General features: G+C 48.0%; 1 protein-coding gene across 1 annotated transcript in view; it reads left to right on the top strand.

The window, feature by feature from the left end:
• ift122 (intraflagellar transport 122 homolog (Chlamydomonas)) overlaps positions 1-24,310 on the top strand; it is a 232,907-nt gene that overhangs the window by 86,299 nt on the left and 122,298 nt on the right. Inside the window, exons 13-15 of the mRNA XM_078210139.1 lie at positions 2,230-2,394; positions 3,159-3,356; positions 8,568-8,708. Coding sequence (XP_078066265.1) covers positions 2,230-2,394; positions 3,159-3,356; positions 8,568-8,708 — 504 coding nt within the window. The remainder of the gene's footprint in view (positions 1-2,229; positions 2,395-3,158; positions 3,357-8,567; positions 8,709-24,310) is intronic.

The raw sequence follows: 24,310 nt of genomic DNA, 5'->3' as shown, positions 1-24,310 counted from the left end.
GCAAGACCTCTTTTAGTTTTACTAGGTGTTTGCATTCCGAAGTTCCTGTGACCAAGACATGGCCAGGTACATCACTACCTGAGGTAACTCTTGGAGTATGTTCTCTATGACCTGTTGAAAAATGGTGCATGCAGATGAGAGGGAGATGAGTGTAGTCATATGCCTTTGTACGTATTGATTGTTATGTACCTTCAGGGAGGTTCGCCCTATTCAGGTTGGAGATATGCATAGCACTTGACCAACTTAAAAATGTTTGATCACCAGTTAACCTGGCGTACAAGTCTTCAATATGGGATATCTGTCAAGTTTAGAAATCCTATTGACAGTAAGCTTATAGTCTTCATAAAGTTGGACTGACTTATCCACCCAACAGGTGCAGCCCTCTCTGCAAACTTTATGGGTTTTATTGTGCCCAGCTTTTCCAGGCATTCCAGTTCCGATTATTTCTTCCAATAAGGAGCATGGAACTGTTCTCGCTCTTAAACACTGATGTGGACCATTGGGGTCAACGTAGATCTTAGCCTTGGCTCCCTTATTTTTCAAAGCCCTTTCTCGAAATCTTCGGGGTACTTATTCGTACAGTCTCCCTGCGTCCAGCCTGAAAATCTCCAGCCAGTTCAATCTGATGTGTTGGAGCCCATCCCTTCCCGTACATTTATAAGTGCAAGTTGAGCTGATTGCTGCCTGTATGTCGCTAGCCTTTATCTGCAATGGTTCCACCATGTAAGTGGCCAGCCTGGCCTTTGTTTTCTAAGTTCAGGAACTGAATTCCAGCCCAAAGGCTGCTTCCAATAATAGATGCAGCAGTCTCTGTATCCACTTTCATTTTTAATGGGTGCCCATTTACTAACAACTCCTCCATTATGGGGGCAACATTTGTCATGGAGATGCTATTAATTGCATTGTCTCTGTTCTTGCTAGTGGGCATACCTGCAAGATATGGTCCAGTACTGACCTTGGCCTCTTTTCGAAATAGCACACGTTTTGACTGTCCCTATATTTTTGCCTTGGTTGTGGTCTTCTGCAGCACTGGCAATCATTCACTAGCTTGCATCCACAACCTTCTGGAATATGCTCCCTGGGAGTCTGATGGCTGTCCCTGCCCTTACTTGGCTTCCTGGTGATGCTACTTGGGCTCCACTGTTGTACGGGATTCTGTGATATTTTGTTAATACCATTGCTCTCAGTTGAGGGATTGGCCTTGCATTCCATCCCTTTTCCCAATTGGAGACACTGCTGTCTGATATTCCCTGTAGTTCAGTGAGCTCCTTTCTCTGTATTCTCGATTGATAGAGCTATCTCAATGGCCTTCTTTAGATCCAAATTATGTGCTACCGATTTTTGTTTGGACTGTCACATTATTAATTCCACAGAGCAGTCTGTCTCGCAACATTGTTCAGAGGTGGCCCAACTTCACCGTGGTCTGCCAATTTTTGCAGTGTGGTCAGAAACTTGGTGACAGGTTCCCTAGGTATACACCCTGTTGTGTTAAAGTGATTTCGCTGGAGTATTATGGAAGGTTTGGCTCATACTAGCCTTTAACCAAGTCCATCACTTAATTGAAAGTTTTGGAGTCAGGGGCATCCAGGTAGGTCAGACTTTATATTACACTGAAGGTCAGGATCCCACATGCCGTCAACAGGATCACTTTCTGCTTCTCGTCCTGCTCAATATTGTTAGCCCGATTAAAAATAACGCATGCGTTCTGTATATTGGGCCCAGTCTTCTAATACTGCATTGTAGGCTTCAACTTTACCAAAGAGAGGTTTTTTTAAATCTGAGGATTACTTGTCTTGACAGTAAAGATTATCGTAGGAAAGAAAAAAAACTTGTTTACTCGTCACCAATGTAATAATCTCACTGAGGCCAGTCTTCTGTCACTATCACCCTTTATTTACAGTGTACTGCTCAGTATAGATCAACCCTGGAGTCCTTTGAGAGCCGGCATGATTGGAACCCCCACTGTTCTTTCCCTATTGGTAAACCTCCAGTTGTCTAATAGGGGAATTCGTACGCCATAAGGCCCAAAGGGAGTTGTATTGACAATCCCAGTGGTCACCATAACATTATCACTGCTACCCATGTTTAGAAAGAGAAGGAGGTTATACATAAACTGTTTCAGAAAATAATTACTTATCTTCACCACGCGTAAGGTTATAGTATTAAAATGAATCACAAATCAAGCTGATGTTTGAAAAAAATGAATATGTATGTTTGCTTATCTTTTAGATTCTGAAAATATTTGTTGACAACCCATTTGCCATTGTGCTTCTTAAGCAAGCCACATCTGTACGGTGTTTAGATATGAGTACATCACGGAACAAACTAGCTGTGGTCGATGAGCACAACACTTGTCTGGTATATGACATAAGTACCAAAGAACTCCTTTTCCAGGTAAGTTGAATGCAGTGAAGGTGTAGATACTCTGTGAATATCTTTTACTGTTTGGCATGATGGTAATTTTTAAACTGACAATAGGGGCAGTAATGTCTTCCACACAGCACAACACTGGATCTATTTATTCAGTCACATCCTCGCCAACCTCCAGCTGCTTGTGGAACCCTTAATGTCAGAGAGAAGTTGACAGCAGTCAGCACTTGTCGAGTATTAGGAGCTTAAAGACACTACAGAGAACATCTCAGTTCTTAACTTTCATTGAAAAATTTAGAAAGTTGGCTTTTGTTCAAGGTGCAATTGTACAGTAAACTGGTGCAAAGCTGAATTTGTGAGAGAATGTTCACTCAAACCCTCACATCCAACACAAGTTCTCAGTCTTACACTGGTTTGCCTGCAATTTAAACTTCGATTCTGGCAAAATTGCACTATAACATTCAGCTTGGAACACACCCTTCTTTGATTAGATTTCTAATCCTGGAGTTTGATACAGGTGCGATAAGGCAAAGTGGAAATTTTGACCATTTCTTTTAGATGTGATGAGGAGTCAGACTGCCGATGATCAGTTCAGTAGAGAAGTTATTGCCATTAAATGCTTATACTGGTTTTTGTCACACACTCACTGCCTTATCTTGTCCCCAACATTTTTCCTGATTCTGTGTTGCAGTGCCTGCGGTAATAGGTAATAAGTGTCATAATTGTTGGAAAATGGTATTTTCTTAAATTAATACTGATTAATGATAACCTGTCAATTTCTTCTGCAGGAGCCAAATGCTAACAGTGTGGCTTGGAACACCCAGTGTGAAGATATGCTTTGTTTTTCTGGTGGTGGTTTTCTCAACATCAAAGCCAGTAATTTTCCAGTGCATCAGCAGAAACTCCAGGGCTTCGTGGTGGGATATAATGGCTCCAAAATCTTCTGCTTGCATGTCTATGCTATGTCTGCAGTCGAGGTTCCACAGGTATGCCTGATTGTACAGACTGACGCATGGACGAGCAGTGGATAATGATCAATGGGAATAGTTTTGCTGATGCTTTAATTCATAAATGAATTATGGTACTGAGACTACAGCTGTCTCTGGTTATAGTTAGCTAAGCTCAGCCATGGCAGCAGCTGGAGCTGTTCAGCTGACTTCGACACCACTGGGGTCAAATCATTAGCGCCTGGGGTCCCTTTGCTAATAAATATCCAATGACGCTGAAAATGCAAGTAATATAGAGACAGAATTGGAAATAGAGAGACAAAATGCTGCAAGTGTTCAGCTGGCAGGCAACATCTGTGAAGGAGAAACATTGTAAATGTTTCAGGTCATTGACTTTTCACCAGAGCTGGGAAAAGTTAGAAATATAATTGGTTTTGAGCAAACGGTAGGTGGGACAAGGTGGAAGATAGGAGAGATTGAATGACAGAAGAGTCTTTCAGAACCAAAGAGAATCAAGATGGGGCAAGAAGTTCTGAACAGCCTAGTTCTGCTGTTAGAAAAAGAAAATAAGAGAAAAATCAAATCTCGCAAATTAAACAAAATAAGGGAATAAATACGGTCTGAAATTGTTGAACTCAATGTTGAGTCTGGAAAGCTGTCCAATCCCCAATCAAAATATGAGGTACTGTTTTTCAAGCTTACATATAGCTTCACTGGAATAGTGTAGCAATGATGTGGAGATGCCGGCGTTGGACTGGGGTAAACACAGTAAGAAGTTTAACAACACCAGGTTAAAGTCCAACAGGTTTATTTGGTAGCAAAAGCCACACAAGCTTTCGAGGCTCTGAGCCCCTTCTTCAGGTGAGTGGGAATTCTGTTCACAAACAGAACTTATAAAGACACAGACTCAATTTACATGAATAATGGTTGGAATGCGAATACTTACAACTAATCCAGTCTTTAAGAAACAAAACAATGGGAGTGGAGAGAGCATCAAGACAGGCTAAAAAGATGTGTATTGTCTCCAGACAAGACAGCCAGTGAAACTCTGCAGGTCCACGCAACTGTGGGAGTTACAAATAGTGTGACATAAACCCAATATCCCGGTTGAGGCCGTCCTTGTGTGTGCGGAACTTGGCTATCAGTTTCTGCTCAGCGACTCTGCGCTGTCGTGTGTCGCGAAGGCCGCCTTGGAGAATGCTTACCCGAATATCAGAGGCCGAATGCCCGTGACCGCTGAAGTGCTCCCCAACAGGAAGAGAACAGTCTTGCCTGGTGATTGTCGAGCGGTGTTCATTCATCCGTTGTCGCAGCGTCTGCATAGTTTCCCCAATGTACCATGCCTCGGGACATCCTTTCTTGCAGCGTATCAGGTAGACAACGTTGGCCGAGTTGCAAGAGTATGTACCGTGTACCTGGTGGATGGTGTTCTCACGTGAGATGATGGCATCTGTGTCGATGATCCGGCACGTCTTGCAGAGGTTGCTGTGGCAGGGTTGTGTGGTGTCTTGGTCACTGTTCTCCTGAAGGCTGGGTAGTTTGCTGCGGACAATGGTCTGTTTGAGGTTGTGCGGTTGTTTGAAGGCAAGAAGTGGGGGTGTGGGGATGGCCTTGGCGAGATGTTCGTCTTCATCAATGACATGTTGAAGGCTCCGGAGGAGATGCCGTAGCTTCTCCGCTCCGGGGAAGTACTGGACAACGAAGGGTACTCTGTCCACTGTGTCCCGTGTTTGTCTTCTGAGGAGGTCGGTGCGGTTTTTCGCTGTGGCGCGTTGGAACTGTTGATCAATGAGTCTAGCGCCATATCCTGTTCTTATGAGGGCATCTTTCAGCGTCTGGAGGTGTCTGTTGCGATCCTCCTCATCCGAGCAGATCCTGTGTATGCGGAGGGCTTGTCCGTAGGGGATGGCTTCTTTAACGTGTTTAGGGTGGAAGCTGGAGAAGTGGAGCATCGTGAGGTTATCCGTGGGCTTGCGGTACAGTGAGGTGCTGAGGTGACCGTAAGGACGGTCACCTCAGCACCTCACTGTACCGCAAGCCCACGGATAACCTCACGATGCTCCACTTCTCCAGCTTCCACCCTAAACACGTTAAAGAAGCCATCCCCTACGGACAAGCCCTCCGCATACACAGGATCTGCTCGGATGAGGAGGATCGCAACAGACACCTCCAGACGCTGAAAGATGCCCTCATAAGAACAGGATATGGCGCTAGACTCATTGATCAACAGTTCCAACGCGCCACAGCGAAAAACCGCACCGACCTCCTCAGAAGACAAACACGGGACACAGTGGACAGAGTACCCTTCGTTGTCCAGTACTTCCCCGGAGCGGAGAAGCTACGGCATCTCCTCCGGAGCCTTCAACATGTCATTGATGAAGACGAACATCTCGCCAAGGCCATCCCCACACCCCCACTTCTTGCCTTCAAACAACCGCACAACCTCAAACAGACCATTGTCCGCAGCAAACTACCCAGCCTTCAGGAGAACAGTGACCAAGACACCACACAACCCTGCCACAGCAACCTCTGCAAGACGTGCCGGATCATCGACACAGATGCCATCATCTCACGTGAGAACACCATCCACCAGGTACACGGTACATACTCTTGCAACTCGGCCAACGTTGTCTACCTGATACGCTGCAAGAAAGGATGTCCTGAGGCATGGTACATTGGGGAAACTATGCAGACGCTGCGACAACGGATGAATGAACACCGCTCGACAATCACCAGGCAAGACTGTTCTCTTCCTGTTGGGGAGCACTTCAGCGGTCACGGGCATTCGGCCTCTGATATTTGGGTAAGCGTTCTCCAAGGCGGCCTTCGCGACACACGACAGCGCAGAGTCGCTGAGCAGAAACTGATAGCCAAGTTCCGCACACACAAGGACGGCCTCAACCGGGATATTGGGTTTATGTCACACTATTTGTAACTCCCACAGTTGCGTGGACCTGCAGAGTTTCACTGGCTGTCTTGTCTGGAGACAATACACATCTTTTTAGCCTGTCTTGATGCTCTCTCCACTCCCATTGTTTTGTTTCTTAAAGACTTGATTCGTTGTAAGTATTCGCATTCCAACCATTATTCATGTAAATTGAGTCTGTGTCTTTATAAGTTCTGTTTGTGAACAGAATTCCCACTCACCTGAAGAAGGGGCTCAGAGCCTCGAAAGCTTGTGTGGCTTTTGCTACCAAATAAACCTGTTGGACTTTAACCTGGTGTTGTTAAACTTCTTATAGTGTAGCAAGCCAAAGACAGCGATGTCAGTGTAAGAGCAAGGTGGAGAATCAAAATGACAGGCCACTGGAACCTCAGGGTCATGCCTGCGGAACGAACAGAGATGTTCCACTAAACGGTCACTAAATCTGCATTTTGACTCCCCAATGTGCAGGAGATCACATTGTGAGCAGCAGACTAAATTGAAAGAAGTACATATAAATCTCTGCTTCATCAGGAAGGGGCATTTCGGGCCTAAGATGGTGAGGAGAGAGGAGGTCAGAGGGCGAGATGTAACACTTCCTGCAATAGAATGGAAAGGTGCTGTGGGAAGGGGAAGGTATTTTGGGGGTGATTGAGGAGTGGACCAAGTGTCATGGAGAGAGCATTCCTTCAGAGTGCTGAAAGGGAGCGGAAGAGAGCTATATTTAGTGGTGACATCGTTGACCTGGAATGTTAACTCTGTTTTTCTCTCCACAGTGGCCGCCTGACCTGTGGATAATTCCAGCATTTTTTTGTTTTTGTTTCAGATTTCCATCATACCCAGTATTCTGCTTTTAGACAGAGAATTGGGCTGGGTTGTTTTGCCTTCTGTTGTCTTCAATCACTTGCTGTCTGGTTCAACTTAAATTGGCAGCAGGCAAGTTATGGGAGGGCTGCTGATGCTCATGGATCCTGCTCCAGTAATGGAAAGCAACTTGACAATAAAATTAGCAAAACAATTACTTTTAAAACTGGGGGTTTTGGTGTTTTGAATGGATGGTTGAAGAGTGGGTTACTGATCGGTTGAAATTTGGATCTCAATTAAACTGCCAGGTCTATGTGGGTTTAGAGGAAAGCTACTGTTATTGAAGGCTTTTACTGGTCACAGAGTCATAATGACAAGTGTGAGAGCAGGATGTCTGCCTGCCTTCATGGAACATTCTAGATGTATGTTATAGTGTAAAGTAGGTTAAAAAGTTTTGGTGTCATTGTTTTTAATATTTATAGAATCATAGAAACCCTACTGTGCAGAAGGAGGCCATTCGGCCCATCGAGTCTGCACCGACCACAATCCCACCCAGGCCCCACCCCCATATTCCTACACATTTACCCGCTAATCCCTCTAACCTACACATCTCAGGACACTAAGGGGCAATTTTAGCATGGCCAATCAACCTAACCCGCACATCTTTGGACTGTGGGAGGAAACCGGAGCACCCGGAGGAAACCCACGCAGACACGAGGAGAATGTGCAAACTCCACACAGACAGTGACCCAAGCCGGGAATCGAACCCAGGTCCCTGGAGCTGTGAAGCAGCAGTGCTAACCACTGTGCTACCGTGCTGCAGTTATTCAAGTGGGAAACTGGGATATATACTGGCTCAAATCTACCCCAAGCCAATTGGATGAATGAAAACAATGTCTGCTGCTTGAGGTTTCCAATTAAAATGATTTTTGACAGTCTCAGTCCAAGGCAGGAGTCTGTCACACAAAACTGTCCTTAATTTACCACAATTGGTGCTAAACTAGCAATCTTCATATAAGATGACCAATGATAGAAAATGACTGTCAAAATTATTCTTTTCTGAATGAAGCTAAGACCCATTGCTGGGGAAGAGCAAATTGCTTCCCCTTGTATCTAACTGCCTAACCGGCTCTGCTTGTGCTTAATAAAATCTGCCATTCCTTATCACCTCAAATTCATATTTAAAAATGTTAAAAACTGCTTTAGACTAGATAAGGTAGCATTGTTAAAACATGACCCGGGGAAAGGTTAGCAGACTTCCCAGAATTAGAGAGCATCTCATGAATAGATATCACAGGATCTGAACCAGCATGTTTAATATACCTCATCCCATAGCACAAAAATTCATCACCTAATTAATCACCCTAAGTGTATAGCATTGTCTGGACCTGTGTATTTTAAGGGTTATTTCTTTCAGTCCAGATCAAAGATGGAAACTTGCTAATTTGGAAAGAAATACAAATGAAAAATTATTCTATTTGACTTCATCAAAATTAACAGGCAACTTTCTTGTTTTAATCAAGTCTGCACCCATGTACCAGTACTTGGAAAAGAAGATGTATAAGGAAGCCTATCAAATTGCTTGCTTAGGAGTAACAGAAAATGACTGGAGGGACCTGGCGATAGATGCCTTGGAAGGGATGGACTTTGACACTGCTAAAAAGGTATCAATAGCTTATAAACGCCTCCATATGTACACAGATAGGTGTAGGAAGGTGTCTAAAATAAACTTCTCAAATGGGTGCATGCTAGCAGACACGAGACCTAAACCTGCTCTGAGCAGCATTCAAGTGAAGGAAGTATGGTCTCAATTACTGTACCGCACAGTCCCTTAATATCAGGACACTTCTGTGTTGTACAAGTAAGAAGGAAGCTATGGCATTTACCACCATCAGAAACTGATAGCCAAGTTCCGCACACATGAGGACGGCCTAAACCGGGATGTTGGGTTTATGTCACATTATCAGTAACCCCCACAGCTTGCCTCCTGGACTTGCTGGCTGTCCAGTCTGGAGACAATACACATCTCTTTAACCTGTGCTTAATGCTCCCTCCACCCACATTGTCTGTATCTTTAAGATCTGGCTGGCTGTAGGGATTCGCATTCTAATCAGTATTCTGTAACTTGATTTTTGTGTCTCTGTGCCCTGTTTGAGAGCAGATTTCCACTCCATCTGACGAAGGAGCAGCGCTCTGAAAGCTAATGGTGTTTGCTACCAAATAAACCTGTTGGACTTTAACCTGGTGTTGTTAAAACCCTTATTGTATTTACCACCCTGTCAGAACTGATTTCACTGCTCATCTGAGCAACTCCCTTTATTCTTTATTGTTTCCCTTCTTCACTCTCTATTTTATTTTTATACTGTTACTTTATGATTTTTGTTTATTTGTACACATAATCCTCCCATCAACAACTTATTTTTCACCCCTCACTCAAATCTGCTGCCACCATGACACATCTCTCACTTAATATTTTTCCCTTTCCTTGGTTCCATGCTGTTTTAAGTACCAAGTGACGGCGGCCACATTTCTTTCTGCCTTTCTGGTGACCTAGTAGTGAAAGCTCATGTTATTCATGGGTGCTGTAGTAAAATGAAAACATGGTGAGAATGCTGTACAGTACAAACTAAGGTTAAACTATGGAGAGTATTCCACAGTGAGAAGTCAGGCTGTTGAAGGTGAATAGTATGAAGTGAGGAGCAGGGTCGAAGGAGGTATCCTACATTGAAGGACAGGACTGGAGAGGCTCAGTATCCGACAGGGAGAGGCTGAATGCTGAGAGACAGGGAGAGAGTGAGCGTTCCTCACTGAGAGACAGGGAGAGGGTGAGCGTTCCTCATTGAGAGACAGGGAGAGGGTGAGTGCCCCGACACTGAGAGATGGGGAGAGAGTGAGTGTGCAACACTGAGAGACAGGGAGAAGCTGAATGTCCGACACTGAAAGATATGATGTGGAGGTGCTGGCATTGGACTGAGGTGGGGACAGTAAGAAGTCTCACACACCACGTTAAAGTATAATAGGTTTATTTGGTATCACTAACTTTCAGAATGCTGCTCCTTCATCAGGTGAGTGCTTGACTCACCTGATGAAGGAGCAGCACTCCAAAAGCTCGTGATACCAAATAAACCTGTTGGACTTGAACCTGGTGTTGAGACTTCTTACTGAGAGATAGGAGGAGAGTGAGTGCTGGACATTGAGAGACAGGGAGAGGGCGAGTGTCCAACATACTGAGAAACAGGGAGAGGGTGAGTGTGCGACACTGACAGGGAGAGGGTGAGTGTCCGTCACTGAGAGACAGGGAGAGGGTGAGTGTCAAAAACTGAGATACAAGGAGAGGGTGAGTGTCTGACACTGAGAAACAGGGAGAGGGTGACTATCCAACACACCGAGAAACAGGGAGTTGGTGAGTGTCTGACACCCTCTCCCTGCCTCTGTATGTCAGACACTCACCAACTCCCTGTTTCTCAGTGTGTTGGACGCTCAGCCTCTCCTTGTATCTCAGTGTTTGACACTCACCCTCTCCCTGTTTCTCGGTATGAGTGTCCAACACCGAGAGGCAGGGAAAGGATGAGTTTCCGACACAGACATAGGCAGAGGGTGAGTACACGATACTGAGAAACAGGGAGAGGGTGAGCGACCGACATCCTGAGAAACGGAGAGGGTGAGTATCCAACACATTGATAAAAGAGGAGAGGGTGAGTGTCAGATACTGAGAGACAAGGGGAGGGTGAGTATCGGACACCGAAACAAGGAGAGGGTGGGTGACTGACACTGAGACAGGGAGAGGGTGAGTGTCCAACACTGAGAAACAGGGAGAGGGTGAACATCCGATGCACTGAGAAATAGGGAGAGGATGAGCGCCTGACACTGAAGGTTAGGGAGAAATTGAGTCTGATATTGAAGGATAGGGAGCGGGTGAGTATCTGACACTGAGAAACAAGTGAGTGTCCGACACTGAGGGACAGGAAGAGGGTGAGTGTCTGACACTCAGAGAGAAGGAGTGGGTGAGTATCTGACACTGAGAAACAAGGAGAGGGTGAGTGTCCGACACTGAGAGACTTTTGATTTGATTTGATTCATGATTGTCACATGTATTAATGTACAGTGAAAAGTATTGTTTCTTGCGCGCTATACAGACAAAGCATACCATTCATAGAGAAGGAAACGAGAGAGTGCAGAATGTAGTGTTACAGTCATAGCTAAGGTGCAGAGAAAGACCATCTTAATGCAAGGTAAGTCCATTCAAAAGTCTAACAGCAGCAGGGAAGAAGCTGTTCTTGAGTCGGTTGGTATGTGACCTCAGACTTTTGTATCTTTTTCCTGAAGGAAGAAGGTGGAAGAGAGAATGTCCGGGGTGCATGGGGTCCTTAATTATGCTGGCTGCTTTGCCGAGGCAGCTGGAAGTGTAGACAGAGTCAATGGATGGGAGGCTGGTTTGCGTGATGGATTGGAATACGTTCACGACCTTTTGTAGTTCCTTGCGGTCTTGGGCAGAGCAGGAGCCATACCAAGTTGTGATACAACCAGAAAGAATGCTTTCTATGGTGCATCTGTAAAGGTTGGTGAGAGTCGTAGCTGACATGCCAAATTTCCTTAGTCTTCTGAGAAAGTAGAAGCGTTGGTGGGCTTTCGTAACTATAGCGTCGGCATGGGGGGACCAGGACAAGTTGTTGGTGATCTGGACACCTAAAATCTTGAAGTTCTCGACCCTTTCTACTTCGTCCCCGTTGATGTAGACCGGGGCATGTTCTCCTTTACGCTTCTTGAAGTGATGACAATCTCCTTCGTTTTGTTGACATTGAGGGAGAGATTATTGTTGCCGCACCAGTTCACCAGATTCTCTATCTCATTCCTGTACTCTGTCTCGTCATTGGTTAGGGAGAGGGTGAGTGTCCAACACACTGAGAGACAGGGAGAGAGTGAATGCACGACATTGGGAGACAAAGGAGATGGTGAGCGTCCAGCCAACTGAGAAACAGGGAGAGGCTGTATATCCGATATTGAGAAACAGGGAGTGGATGGGTATCCAACAACAAGAGGCAGAGAGAGTGTGAGTGTCTGACACTTCGAGACAGGGAGAGGGTGAGTGGGAGAGGGTGAGTGCCGGACATTGAGAGGGTGAGTGTCCAACAATTTGAGAAACAGGGAGAGCGTGGATGCCCAACACTGAGAGACAGAGAGAGGATGAGTATCCCAACACTGAGAGACAGGGAGAGAGTGAGTGTCCGACACTGAGGGACAGGAAGAGGGTGAGTGTCCAACATCGAGAGAAACAGGGAGAGGGTGGATGCCCAACAGAGACAGAGAGAGGGTGAGTATCCAACACTTACTCTCTCCCTGTCTCTAAGTGTCCGACACTGAGGGACAGGAAGAGGGTGAGTGTCTGACACTGAGAAATAAGGCGAGGGTGCGTATACGACACTGAGAAACAGGGAGAGGGTGAGTATCCACCCAGTGAGAAAAAGGGAGAGGGTGAGTGTCAGATACTGAGAGAGAGAGTGAGTGTCTGACGCACTGAGAAGCAGGGAGAGGGTGAGCATCCGACGCACTGAGAAATAGGGAGACGGTGAGTCTCTGACACTGAAGGATAGGGAGAAGATGAGTCTGATATTGAAGGATAGGGAGGGGGTGAGTATCTGACAGTGAGAAACAAGGAGAGGGTGAATGTGTGACACTGAGAGACAGGGAGAGGGTGAGTCTCTGACATTGAGTGACAGGGAGAGGGTGAGCGTCCAACACTGAAAAACAGGGAGAGGCTGAGTGTCCGATACTGAGAAACAAGGAGAGGGTGAGTGTCCGACACTGAGAGACAGGGAGAGGGTGAGTCTCTGACATTGAGTGACAGGGAGAGGGTGAGTGTTCCACACTGAGAGAAGGGAGAGGGTAAGTGTCCAACACTCAGAAACAGGGAGAGGGTGAATGTCCGACACTGAGATACAAGGAAAGGGTGAGTGTCAGACAGGGAGAGCGTGAGTGTCCAACAAACTGAGAAATAGGGAGGGGGTGAGTGTCAGACACTGAGAGACTGGGAGAGGGTGAGCGTTGACAAATTGAGAAACAGGAAGAGGGTGAGTGTCTGATACTGAGAGAAACAGGGAAAGGGTGATTGTGTGACACAGTGACAGGGAGAGGGTGCTTGTACGACATTGAGAGACAGGGAGAGGGTGAATGTCCGACGCTGACAGACAGGGAGAGGGTGAGTGTCCAAACTGAGAGGCAGGGAGAGTGTGAGTGTCCAAACTGAGAGATGGGAGTGGGAGAGGGTGAGTGCCGGACATTGAGATTCTGGGAGAGGGTGAGTGTCCAACAAACTGAGAAACAGAGAGAAGGTGAGTGTCCGACACTGAGAGACAGGGAGAGGGTGAGTGTCCGACACTGAGAGACAAGGAGAGGGTGAGTGTCCAACACAGAGAAACGGAGAGGGTGAGTGTCCGACACTGAGAGACAAGGAGAGGGTGAGTGTCCAACACAGAGAAACGGAGAGGGTGAGTGTCTGACACTGAGAAACAAGGAGAGGGTGAGTGCCTGACGCTGAGAGACAGGGAGAGGGTGAGTGCCTGACGCTGAGAGACAGGGAGAGGGTGAGTGTCTGATACTGAGAGAAACAGGGAAAGGGTGATTGTGTGATACATTGACAGGGAGAGGGTGCTTGTACGTCACTGAGAGAAACAGGGATAGGGTGAGTGTCTGACACTGAGAGACAGGGAGAGGGTGAGTGTCCAACACTGAGAGACAGGGAGAGGGTGAGTGCTGGACATTGAGATTCTGGGAGAGGATGAGTGTCCAACAAACTGAGAAACAGGGAGAGGGTGAGTGTCCGAAACACTGAGAAACAGGGAGAGGGTGAGTGCTCGACACTGAGAAACAGGGGAAGGGTGATTGTGTGACACAGTGACAGGGAGAGGGTGCTTGTACGACACTGAGAGACAGGGAGAGGGTGAGTGTCCAATCCGAGAGGCAGGCAGAGTGTGAGTGTCCAACACTGAGAAACAGGGAGAGGGTGAGTGGGAGAGGGTGAGTGCCGGACATTGAGATTCAGGGAGAGGGTGAGTATCCAACAAATTGAGAAACGGAGAGAGGGTGGATGCCAAATACTGAGAGACAGAAAGAGGGTGAGTATCCAACACTGAGTGACAAGTAGAGAGTGTGTCCGACACTGAGAAACAGGGAGAGGGTGAGTGTCCAACACTGAGAGAAACAGGGAGAGGGGAGTATCCAACACACTGAGAGATAGGGAGAGGGTGAGTGTCTGACACTGAGAGACAGGGAGAAGGTGAGAGTCCAAACCGAGAGGCAGGCAGAGTGTGAGTGTCCAACACTGAGAGACAGGTGAGTTCTGGACATTGAGAACTGGAGGCATTTGACCAGCAGTGTGGCTCAGGGATCAGTGCTAGGCCCACTGTTATTTGTCATTCATATTAATGATTTGGATGAGAATATAGGGGGCATGGTTAGTAAGTTTGCAGATGACACCAAGATTGGTGGCATGGTGGACAGTGAGGAAGGTTATCTCCAATTGCAGTGGGATCTTCATCAATTGGGCCAGTGGGCTGACGAATGGCCGATGGAGTTTAATTTAGACAAATGCAAGGTAATGCATTTTGGTAGATTGAACCAGGGCAGGACTTACTCAGTTAATTGTAAGGCGTTGGGGAGAGTTACAGAACAAAGAGATCTAGGGGTACATGTTCATAGCTCCTTGAAAGTGGAGTCACAGGTGGACAGAGTGGTGAAGAAGGCATTCAGCATGCTTGGTTTCATCGGTCAGAACGTTGAATACAGGAGCTGGGACGTCGTGTTAAAGTTGTACAAGACATTGGTAAGGCCACACTTGTAATACTGTGTGCAATTCTGGTCACCCTTTTATAGAAAGGATATTATTAAACTAGAAAGAGTCACGAAAAGATTCACGAGGATGCTACCGGGATTTGATGGATTGAGTTATAAGAAGAGGCTGAATAGACTGGGACTTTTTTCTCTGGAGCGTAGGAGGCTGAGGGGTGACCTTATAGAGGTCTATAAAATAATGAGCGGCATAGACAAGGTAGATGGTCAATATCTTTTCCCAAAGGTAGGGGAGTCTAAAACTAGAGGGCATAGGTTTAAGGTGAGAGGGGAGAGATACAAAAGTGTCCAGAGGGGCAATTTTTTCACACACAGGGTGGTGAGTGTCTGGAACAAGCTGGCAAAGGTAGTAGTGGATGCGGGTACAATTTTATCTTTTAAAAAGTATTTAGATAGTTACATAGGTACGATAGGTATAGAGGGATATGGGCCAAATGTGGGCAATTGGGATTAGTTTAGGGGTTTTAAAAAAAAAGGGCGGCATGGACAAGTTGGGCCGAAGGGCCTGTTGCCATGCTGTAAACCTCTATGACTCTATGACAGAGAGGGGGTGAGTGTCCAACACTGAGAAATAGGGAGAGGGTGAGTATCCAACACAAACAGACAGGGAGAGGCTGAGTGTCCCAACACTGAGAGAAACAGGGAGAGGTTGAGGGTTGATACATTGAGAAACAGGGAAAAGGTGATTGTGTGATACACGGTAGCACAGTGGTTAGCACTGCTGTTTCATAGCTCCAGGGACCTGGGTTCGATTCCCGGCTTGGGTCACTGTCTGTGTGGAGTTTGCACATTCTCCTCGTGTCTACTTGGGTTTCCTCCGGGTGCTCCGGTTTCCTCCCACAGTCCAAAGATGTGTGGGTTAGGTTGATTGGCCATGCTAAAAAAAATTGTCCCTCCGTGTCCTGAGATGTGTAGTTAGAGGGATTAGCGGGTAAATATGTAGGGATATGGGGGTAGGGTCTGGGTGGGATTGTGGTTGGTGCAGACTCGATAGGCCAATTGGCCTCTTTCTGCACTGTAGGGTTTCTATGATTTCTATGATTTCACTGACAGGGAGAGGGTGCTTGTACGACACTGAGAGAAACAGGGAGAGGGTGAGTGTCCGACGCTGACAGACAGGGAGAGGGTTAGTGTCCAAACCGAGAGGCAGGGAGAGTGTGAGTGCCCAACACTGAGAGACAGGGAAAGGGTGAGTGCTGGACATTGAGATTCTGGGAGAGGGTGAGTGTCCAACAAACTGAGAAACAGGGAGAGGGTGAGTGTCAGACACTGAGAGACAAGGAGAGGGTGAGTGCTGACACACTGAGGGACAGGGAGAGGGTGATTGTGTGATACTGAGAGACAGGGAGAGGCTGCATGTCCCAACACTGAGAGAAACAAGGAGAGGCTGAGTGTCCAACACAGAGAGACAGGAAGAGGGTGCTTGTCCGACACTGAGAAACAGGAAAACGGTGATTGTGTGACATAGTGACAGGGAGAGGGTGCTTGTACAACACTGAGAGACAGGGAGAGGGTGAATGTACAACACTGAGAGACAGGGAAAGGGTGAATGTACAATACTGAGAGATAGGGAGAGGGTGAATGTACAACACTGAGAGATAGGGAGAGGGTGAATGTACAACACTGAGAGATAGGGAGGGGGTGAATGTACAACACTGAGAGTTAGGGAGAGGGTGAATGTACAACACAGAGATAGGGAGAGGGTGAATGTACAACACAGAGATAGGGAGAGGGTGAATGTACAACACAGAGATAGGGAGAGGGTGAATGTACAACACTGAGAGATAGGGAGAGGGTGAATGTACAACACTGAGAGATAGGGAGAGGGTGAGTGCTGGACATTGAGATTCAGGGAGAGGATGAGTGTCCCAACAAACTGAGAAACAGGGAGAGGGTGAGTGTCCAATCCAAGAGGCAGGGAAAGGGTGAGTGGGAGAGGGTAAGTGTCTGACACTGAGAGACAGGGAGAGGGTGAGTGCATGACCCTGAGAGACAGAGAGAGGGCGAGTGTCCAAACCGAGAGGCTGGGAGAGTGTGAGTGTCCAACACTGAGACACAGAGAGAGAGTGAGTGTCCGACACTGAGAGACAAGGAGAGGATGATTGTGTGACACAGTGTCAGGGAGAGGGTGCTTGTATGAAAATGGGAGCCAGGGAGAGGGTGAGTATCCAACGCTGAGAGAAACAAGGAGATGCTGAGTGTCCCAACACTGAGAGAAACAGGGAGAGGGTGAGTGTTTGATACTGAGAAACAGAGAAAGAGTGATTGTGTGATACACTGACACGGAGAGGGTGCTTGTACGACACTGAGAGAAACAGGGAGAGGGTGAGTGTCTGACACTGAGAGATAGGGAAAGGGTCCAACACTGAGAGACAGGGAGAGGGTGAGTGCCGGACATTGAGATTCAGGGAGAGGGTGATTGTGTGACATAGTGATAGGGAGAGGGTGCCTGTACGACATTGAGAGACAGGGAGAGGGTGAGTATCCAACACTGAGAGAAACAGGGAGAGAGTGAGTGTCCAACACTGAGAGACAGGGAGAGGGTGAGTGCGTGACACTGAGAGACAGAAAGAGGGTGAGTGTCCAAACCGAGAGGCAGGGAGAATGTGAGTGTCCAACACTGAGAGATAGGGAGAGGGTGAGTGGGGAGAGGGTGAGTGCTGGACATTGAGATTCAGGGAGAGGATGAGTGTCCAACAAATTGAGAAATGGGGAAAGGGTGGGCGCCAAACACTGAGAGACAGAGAGAGGGTGAGTGTCCAACACTGAGAAATAAGGAGAAGGTGAGTATCCGACACAGAGAGACAGGGAGAGAGTAAGTGTCCAACACAGAAACAGGGCGAGGGTGTGTGTCTTGACACAGAGACGAGGAGAGGGTGAGTATCCAACACTGAGCATCAGGGAGAGGATGAGTGTCTGACACACTGAGGGACAGGGAGAGGGTGATTGTGTGACACAGTGACAGGGAGAGGGTGCTTGTATGACACTGAAAGACAGGTAGAGGCTGCATGTCCCAACACTGAAAGAAGCAGGGAGAGGGTGAGCGTTGACACATTGAGAAACAGGGAGAGGGTGAGTATCTGACACAGAGAAAAACAGGGAAAAGGTGATTGTGTGATACACGGTGGCACAGTGGTTAGCACTGCTGCTTCACAGCTCCAGGGTCCTGGGTTTGATTCCCGGCTTGGGTCACTGTCTGTGTGGAGTTTGCACATTCTCCTCGTGTCTACGTGGGTTTCCTCCGGGTGCTCCGGTTTCCTCCCACAGTCCAAAGATGTGCAGGTTAGGTTGATTGGCCATGCTAAAAAAAATTGTCCCTTAGTGTCTTAGAACATAGAACATAGAAAGCCACAGCACAAACAGACCCTTCGGCCCACAAGTTGCGCCGATCACATCCCCACCTCTAGGCCTATCTATAGCCCTCAATCCCATTAAATCCCATGTACTCATCCAGAAGTCTTTTAAAAGACCCCAACGAGTTTGCCTCCACCACCACCGACGTCAGCCGATTCCACTCACCCACCACCCTCTGAGTGAAAAACTTACCCCTGACATCTCCTCTGTACCTACCCCCCAGCACCTTAAACCTGTGTCCTCTCGTAGCAACCATTTCAGCCCTTGGAAATAGCCTCTGAGAGTCTACCCTATCCAGACCTCTCAACATCTTGTAAACCTCTATCAGGTCACACCTCATCCTTCGTCTCTCCAGGGAGAAGAGACCAAGCTCCCTCAACCTATCCTCATAAGGCATGCCCCCCAATCCAGGCAACATCCTTGTAAATCTCCTCTGCACCCTTTCAATGGCTTCAACATCTTTCCTGTAATGAGGTGACCAGAACTGCGCGCAGTACTCCAAGTGGGGTCTAACCAGGGTCCTATAAAGCTGCAGCATTATCTCCCGACTCCTAAACTCAATCCCTCGATTAATGAAGGCCAGTACGCCGTACGCCTTCTTGACCGCATCCTCCACCTGCGAGGCCGATTTAAGAGTCCTATGGACCCGGACCCCAAGGTCCTTCTGATCCTCTACACTGCTAAGAATGGTACCCTTCATATTATACTGCTGCTTCATCCCATTGGATCTGCCAAAATGGATCACCACACACTTATCCGGGTTGAAGTCCATCTGCCACTTCTCCGCCCAGTCTTGCATTCTATCTATGTCTCGCTGCAACTTCTGACATCCCTCCAAACTATCCACAACACCACCTACCTTGGTGTCGTCAGCAAACTTACCAACCCATCCCTCCACTTCCTCATCCAGGTCATTTATGAAAATGACAAACAGCAAGGGTCCCAGAACAGATCCCTGGGGCACTCCACTGGTCACTGACCTCCATGCAGAGAAAGACCCCTCCACAGCCACTCTCTGCCTTCTGCAGGCAAGCCAGTCTTGAGATGCGTAGGTTAGAGGGATTAGCGGGTAAATATGTAGGGATATGGGGGTAGGGCCTGGGTGGTTGGTGCAGACTCGATGGGCCAATTGGCCTCTTTCTGCGCTGTAGGGTTTCTATGATTTCTATGATTTCACTGACAGGGAGAGGATGCTTGTACGACACTGAGAGAAACAGGGAGAGTGTGAGTGTCCGACGCTGACAGACAGGGAGAGGGTTAGTGTCCAAACCGAGAGGCAGGGAGAGTGTGAGTGCCCAACACTGAGAGACAGGGAAAGGGTGAGTGCTGGACATTGAGATTCTGGGAGAGGGTGAGTGTCCAACAAACTGAGAATCAGGGAGAGGGTGAGTGTCCGACACACTGAGGGACAGGGAGAGGCTGCATGTCCCAACACGAAGAGAAACAGGGAAAGGCTGAGAGTCCAACACTGAGAGACAGGGAGAGGGTGCTTGTCCGACACTGAGAGACAGGGAGAGGGTGAGTGTCCCAACTCTGAGAGACGGAGAGGGTGAGTGCGTGACCCTGAGAGACAGGGAGTGGGTGAGTGTCCAATCCAAGAGGCAGGGAAAGGGTGAGTGGGAAAGGGTGAGTGTCTGACACTGAGAGACAGAGAGAGGGTGTGTATCCAACACTGAGCGAAACAGGGAGAGGGCGAGTGTCCAAACCGAGAGGCTGGGAGAGTGTGAGTGTCCATCACTCAGAGACAGGGAGAGAGTGAGTGTCCGACACTGAGAGACAAGGAGAGGGTGATTGTGTGACACAACGTCAGGAAGAGGGTGCTTGTATGAAAATGAGAGACAGGGAGAGGGTGAGTATCCAACGCTGAGAGAAACAAGGAGATGCTGAGTGTCCCAACACTGAGAGAAACAGGGAGAGGGTGAGTGTCTGATACTGAGAAACAGAGAAAGAGTGATTGTGTGATACACTGACACGGAGAGGGTGCTTGTACGACACTGAGAGAAACAGGGAGAGGGTGAGTGTCCGATGCTGACAGACAGGGAGAGGGTGTGTCTGACACTGAGAGACAGGGAGAGGGTCCAACACTGAGAGACAGGGAGAGGGTGAGTGCCGGACATTGAGATTCAGGGAGAGTGTGAGTGTCCAAACCGAGAGGCAGGGAGAGTGTGAGTGTCCAACACTGAGAGACAGGGAGAGGGTGAGTGCTGGACATTGAGATTCTGGGAGAGGGTGAGTGTCCGACACAGAGACAGGGAGAGGGTGATTTTGTGACATAGTGACAGGGAGAGGGTGCCTGTACGACACTGAGAGACAGGGAGAGGGTGAGTATCCAACTCTGAGAGAAACGGGGAGAGGGCGAGTGCTGGACATTGAGATTCAGGGAAAGGATGAGTGTCCAACAAATTGAGAAACAGGGAGAGGGTGGGTGCCAAACACTGAGAAACAGAAAGAGGGTGAGTATCCAACACACTGAGAGATAGGGAGAGGGTGAGTGTCTGACACTGAGAGACAGGGAGAGGGTGAGTATCCAACACACTGAGAGATAGGGAGAGGGTGAGTGCCCGGCACTGAGAAACAGGGAGAGGGTGAGTATCCAACACACTGAGAGATAGGGAGAGGGTGAGTATCCAACACTGAGTGACAAGGAGAGAGTGAGTGTCCGACACTGAGAAACAGGGAGAGGGTGGCTATGCGACACTGAGAAACAGGGAGAGGGTGGCTATGCGACACTGAGAACAGAAAGAGGGTGAGTATCCAACACACTGAGAGAAAGGGAGAGGGTGAGTGTCTGACACACTGAGAGATAGGGAGAGGGTGAGTGTCTGACACACTGAGAGATAGGGAGAGGGTGAGTGTCCGGCACTGAGAAACAAGGAGAGGCTGAGTGTCCAACACTGAGCGAAACAGGGAGAGGGGAATGTCTGACGCACTGAGACAGGGAGAGGGTGAATGTCTGATACTGAGGGACAGGGAAAGGGTGAGTGTCTAACTCACTGAGAAACAGGGAGAGGGAGGGAGTCCGACACTGAGAGACAGGAAGAGGGTGTGTGTCTTGACACAGAGGCAAGGAGAGGGTGAGTATCCAACACAGTGAGCGGCAGGGAGAGGATGAGTGTCCGACACAGATACATGGAGAGGGTGAGTGAATGATAAAGAGAGACAGGGAGAGGGTGTGTGCCGGACATTGATATTGAGGGAGAGGGTGAGTGTCCAACAAACTGAGAAACAGGGAGAGAGTGAGTGTCTCCGACACTGAGAAACAAGGAGAAGCTGAGTGTCCAACACTGAGAGAAACAGGGAGAGGGTGAGTGTCCAACACTGAGAGAAACAGGGAGAGGGTGAGTGTCTGACACAGAGACAGGGAGAGGGTGAGTGTCCAAACCGAGAGGCAGGGTGAGTGGGAGAGGGTGAGTTCCGGACATTGAGAACTGGAGGCCTGTGACCAGCGGTGTGCCTCAGGGATCAGTGCTGGGCCCACTGTTATTTGTCATTTATATTAATGATTTGGATGAGAACATAGGGGGCATGGTTAGTAAGTTTGCAGATGACACCAAGATTGGTGGCATGGTGGACAGTGAGGAAGGTTATCTCCAATTGCAGCGGGATCTTCATCAATTGGGCCAGTGGGCTGACGAATGGCCAATGGAGTTTAATTTAGACAAGTGCGAGGTAATGAATTTTGGTAGATTGAACCAGGGCAGGACTTACTCAGTTAACAGTAGGCATTGGGGAGAGTTACAGAACAAAGAGATCTAGGGGTACATGTTCATAGCTCCTTGAAAATGGAGTCACAGGTGGACAGAGTGGTGAAGAAGGCATTTGGCATGCTTGGTTTCATTGGTCAGAACATTGAATACAGAAGTTGGGACGTCTTGTTGAAGTTGTACAAGACATTGGTAAGGCCGCACTTGGAATACTGTGTGCAATTCTGGTCACCCTATTATAGAAAATATATTATTAAACTAGAAAGAGTGCAGAAAAGATTTACTAGGATACTACCGGGACTTGATGGATTGAGTTATAAGGAGAGGCTGAATAGACTGGGACTTTTTTCTCTGCAGCGTAGGTGGCTGAGGGGTGACCTTATAGAGGTCTATAAAATAATGAGCGCCATAGACAAGGTAGATAGTCAATATCTTTTCCCATAGGTAGGGGAGTCTAAAACTAGAGGGCATAGGTTTAAGGTGAGAGGAGAGAGATACAAAAGTGAGCAGAGGGGCAATTTTTTCACAGAGGGTGGTGAGTGTCTGGAACAAGCTGGCAGAGGTAGTAGTAGAGGCGGGTACAATTTTATCTTTTAAAAAGCATTTAGATAGTTACATGGGTACGATGGGTATAGAAGGATATGGGCCAAATGTGGGCAATTGGGATTAGTTTGGGGGTTTTAAAAAAATAAGGACGGCATGGTACATAGAACATAGTGGACAAGTTGGGCCTAAGGGCCTGTTGCCATGCTGTAAACCTCTATGACAGAGGGAGGGTGAGTGTCCAACACTGAGAAATAGGGAGAGGGTGAGTCTCCAACACAAAGAGACAGAGGGAGGGTGAGTGTTCGACACTGAGAGACAGGGAGAGGATGAGTGTGCAATACAGAAACAGGGAGAGGGTGAGTGAGTGACACTGAGCAACAGGGAGAGGATGAGTGTCCCACACAGATACATGGAGAGGGTGAGTGCCGGAAATTGAGATTCAGGGAGAGGGTGAGTGTCCAACAAACTGAGAGACAGGGAGAGGGTGAGTGCTGGACATTGAGATTCTGGGAGAGGGTGAGTGTCTGACACTGAGAGACAGGGAAAGAGTGAGTGTCCAAACCGAGAGGCAGGGAGAGTGCGAGTGTCCAACAAACTGAGAAACAGGGAGAGGTTGAGTGTCCAACAAACTGAGAAACAGGGAGAGGGTGAGTGTCTGACACAGAGACAGGGAGAGGGTGATTTTGTGACATAGTGACAGGGAGAGGGTGCCTGTACGACACTGAGAGACAGGGAGAGGGTGAGTATCCAACAAATTGAGAAACAGGGAGAGGGCGAGTGCTGGACATTGAGATTCAGGGAAAGGATGAGTGTCCAACAAATTGAAAACAGGGAGAGGGTGGGTGCCAAACACTGAGAGACAGAAAGAGGGTGAGTATCCAACACTGAGTGACAAGGAGAGAGTGAGTGTCCGACACTGAGAAACAGGAAGAGGGTGAGTGTCCAACACTGAGCGAAACAGGGAGAGGGGAATGTCTGACGCACTGAGACAGGGAGAGGATGAATGTCTGATACTGAGGGACAGGGAAAGGGTGAGTGTCTAACTCACTGAGAAACAGGGAGAGGGAGGGAGTCCGACACTGAGAGATAGGAAGAGGGTGGGTGTCCAACTCTGTGAGACAGGGAGAGGGTGAGTGTGCAACACTGAGAGACAGGGAGCAGGTGGGTGTCCAACTCTGAGAGACAGGGAGAGGGTGAGTGTGCAACACCCGAGAAACTGGGAGAGGGTGAATGACCGACACTGAGTGACAGGAAGAATGTGAGTTTGTGACACTGAGAGATAGGGAGAGGGTATATCTGACACCATGAAAGAGGGTGAAGGTCTGACAGAGACAGGGAGAGGGTGAGAGTCTGACATTGATGAATAGGGAGAAGATGAGTCTGATATTGAGGGATCGGGAGAGGGTGTGTTTCCAACACTGAGGGAGAGGAAGCGGATGAGTGTGCGGCACTGAAGGATAGGGAGTTTAAAGTTTAATTATTAGCGTTATAAGTCGGCTTACATAAAAACTGCAATGTAGTTACTGTGAAAATCCCCTAGTCGCCACACTGGCACGGTGGCACAGTGGTTGGTACTGCTGTCTCACAGCACCAGGGACCCGGTTCAATTCTGGCCTTGGGTGACTGTGTGGAGTTTGCATGTTCTCCCCGTGTCTGCGTGGGTTTCTTTCAGGTACTCCGGCTTCTTCCCACACTCCAAAGATGTGCGGGTTAAGGTACATTGTCCATGCTAAATTGCCCTTACTATCTCGAGCTGTGTAGGTTAGAGGGATTAGCGGGGTAAATATGTGGGATTACGGGATAGGGCCTGGGTGGGA

The sequence above is a fragment of the Mustelus asterias genome, chromosome 3, assembly GCF_964213995.1.
Source record: "Mustelus asterias chromosome 3, sMusAst1.hap1.1, whole genome shotgun sequence".
Lineage (NCBI taxonomy): Eukaryota > Metazoa > Chordata > Chondrichthyes > Carcharhiniformes > Triakidae > Mustelus > Mustelus asterias.
Note: the sequence above shows the minus strand (reverse complement) of the source record. Positions and strands in the feature narration are given on the sequence as shown.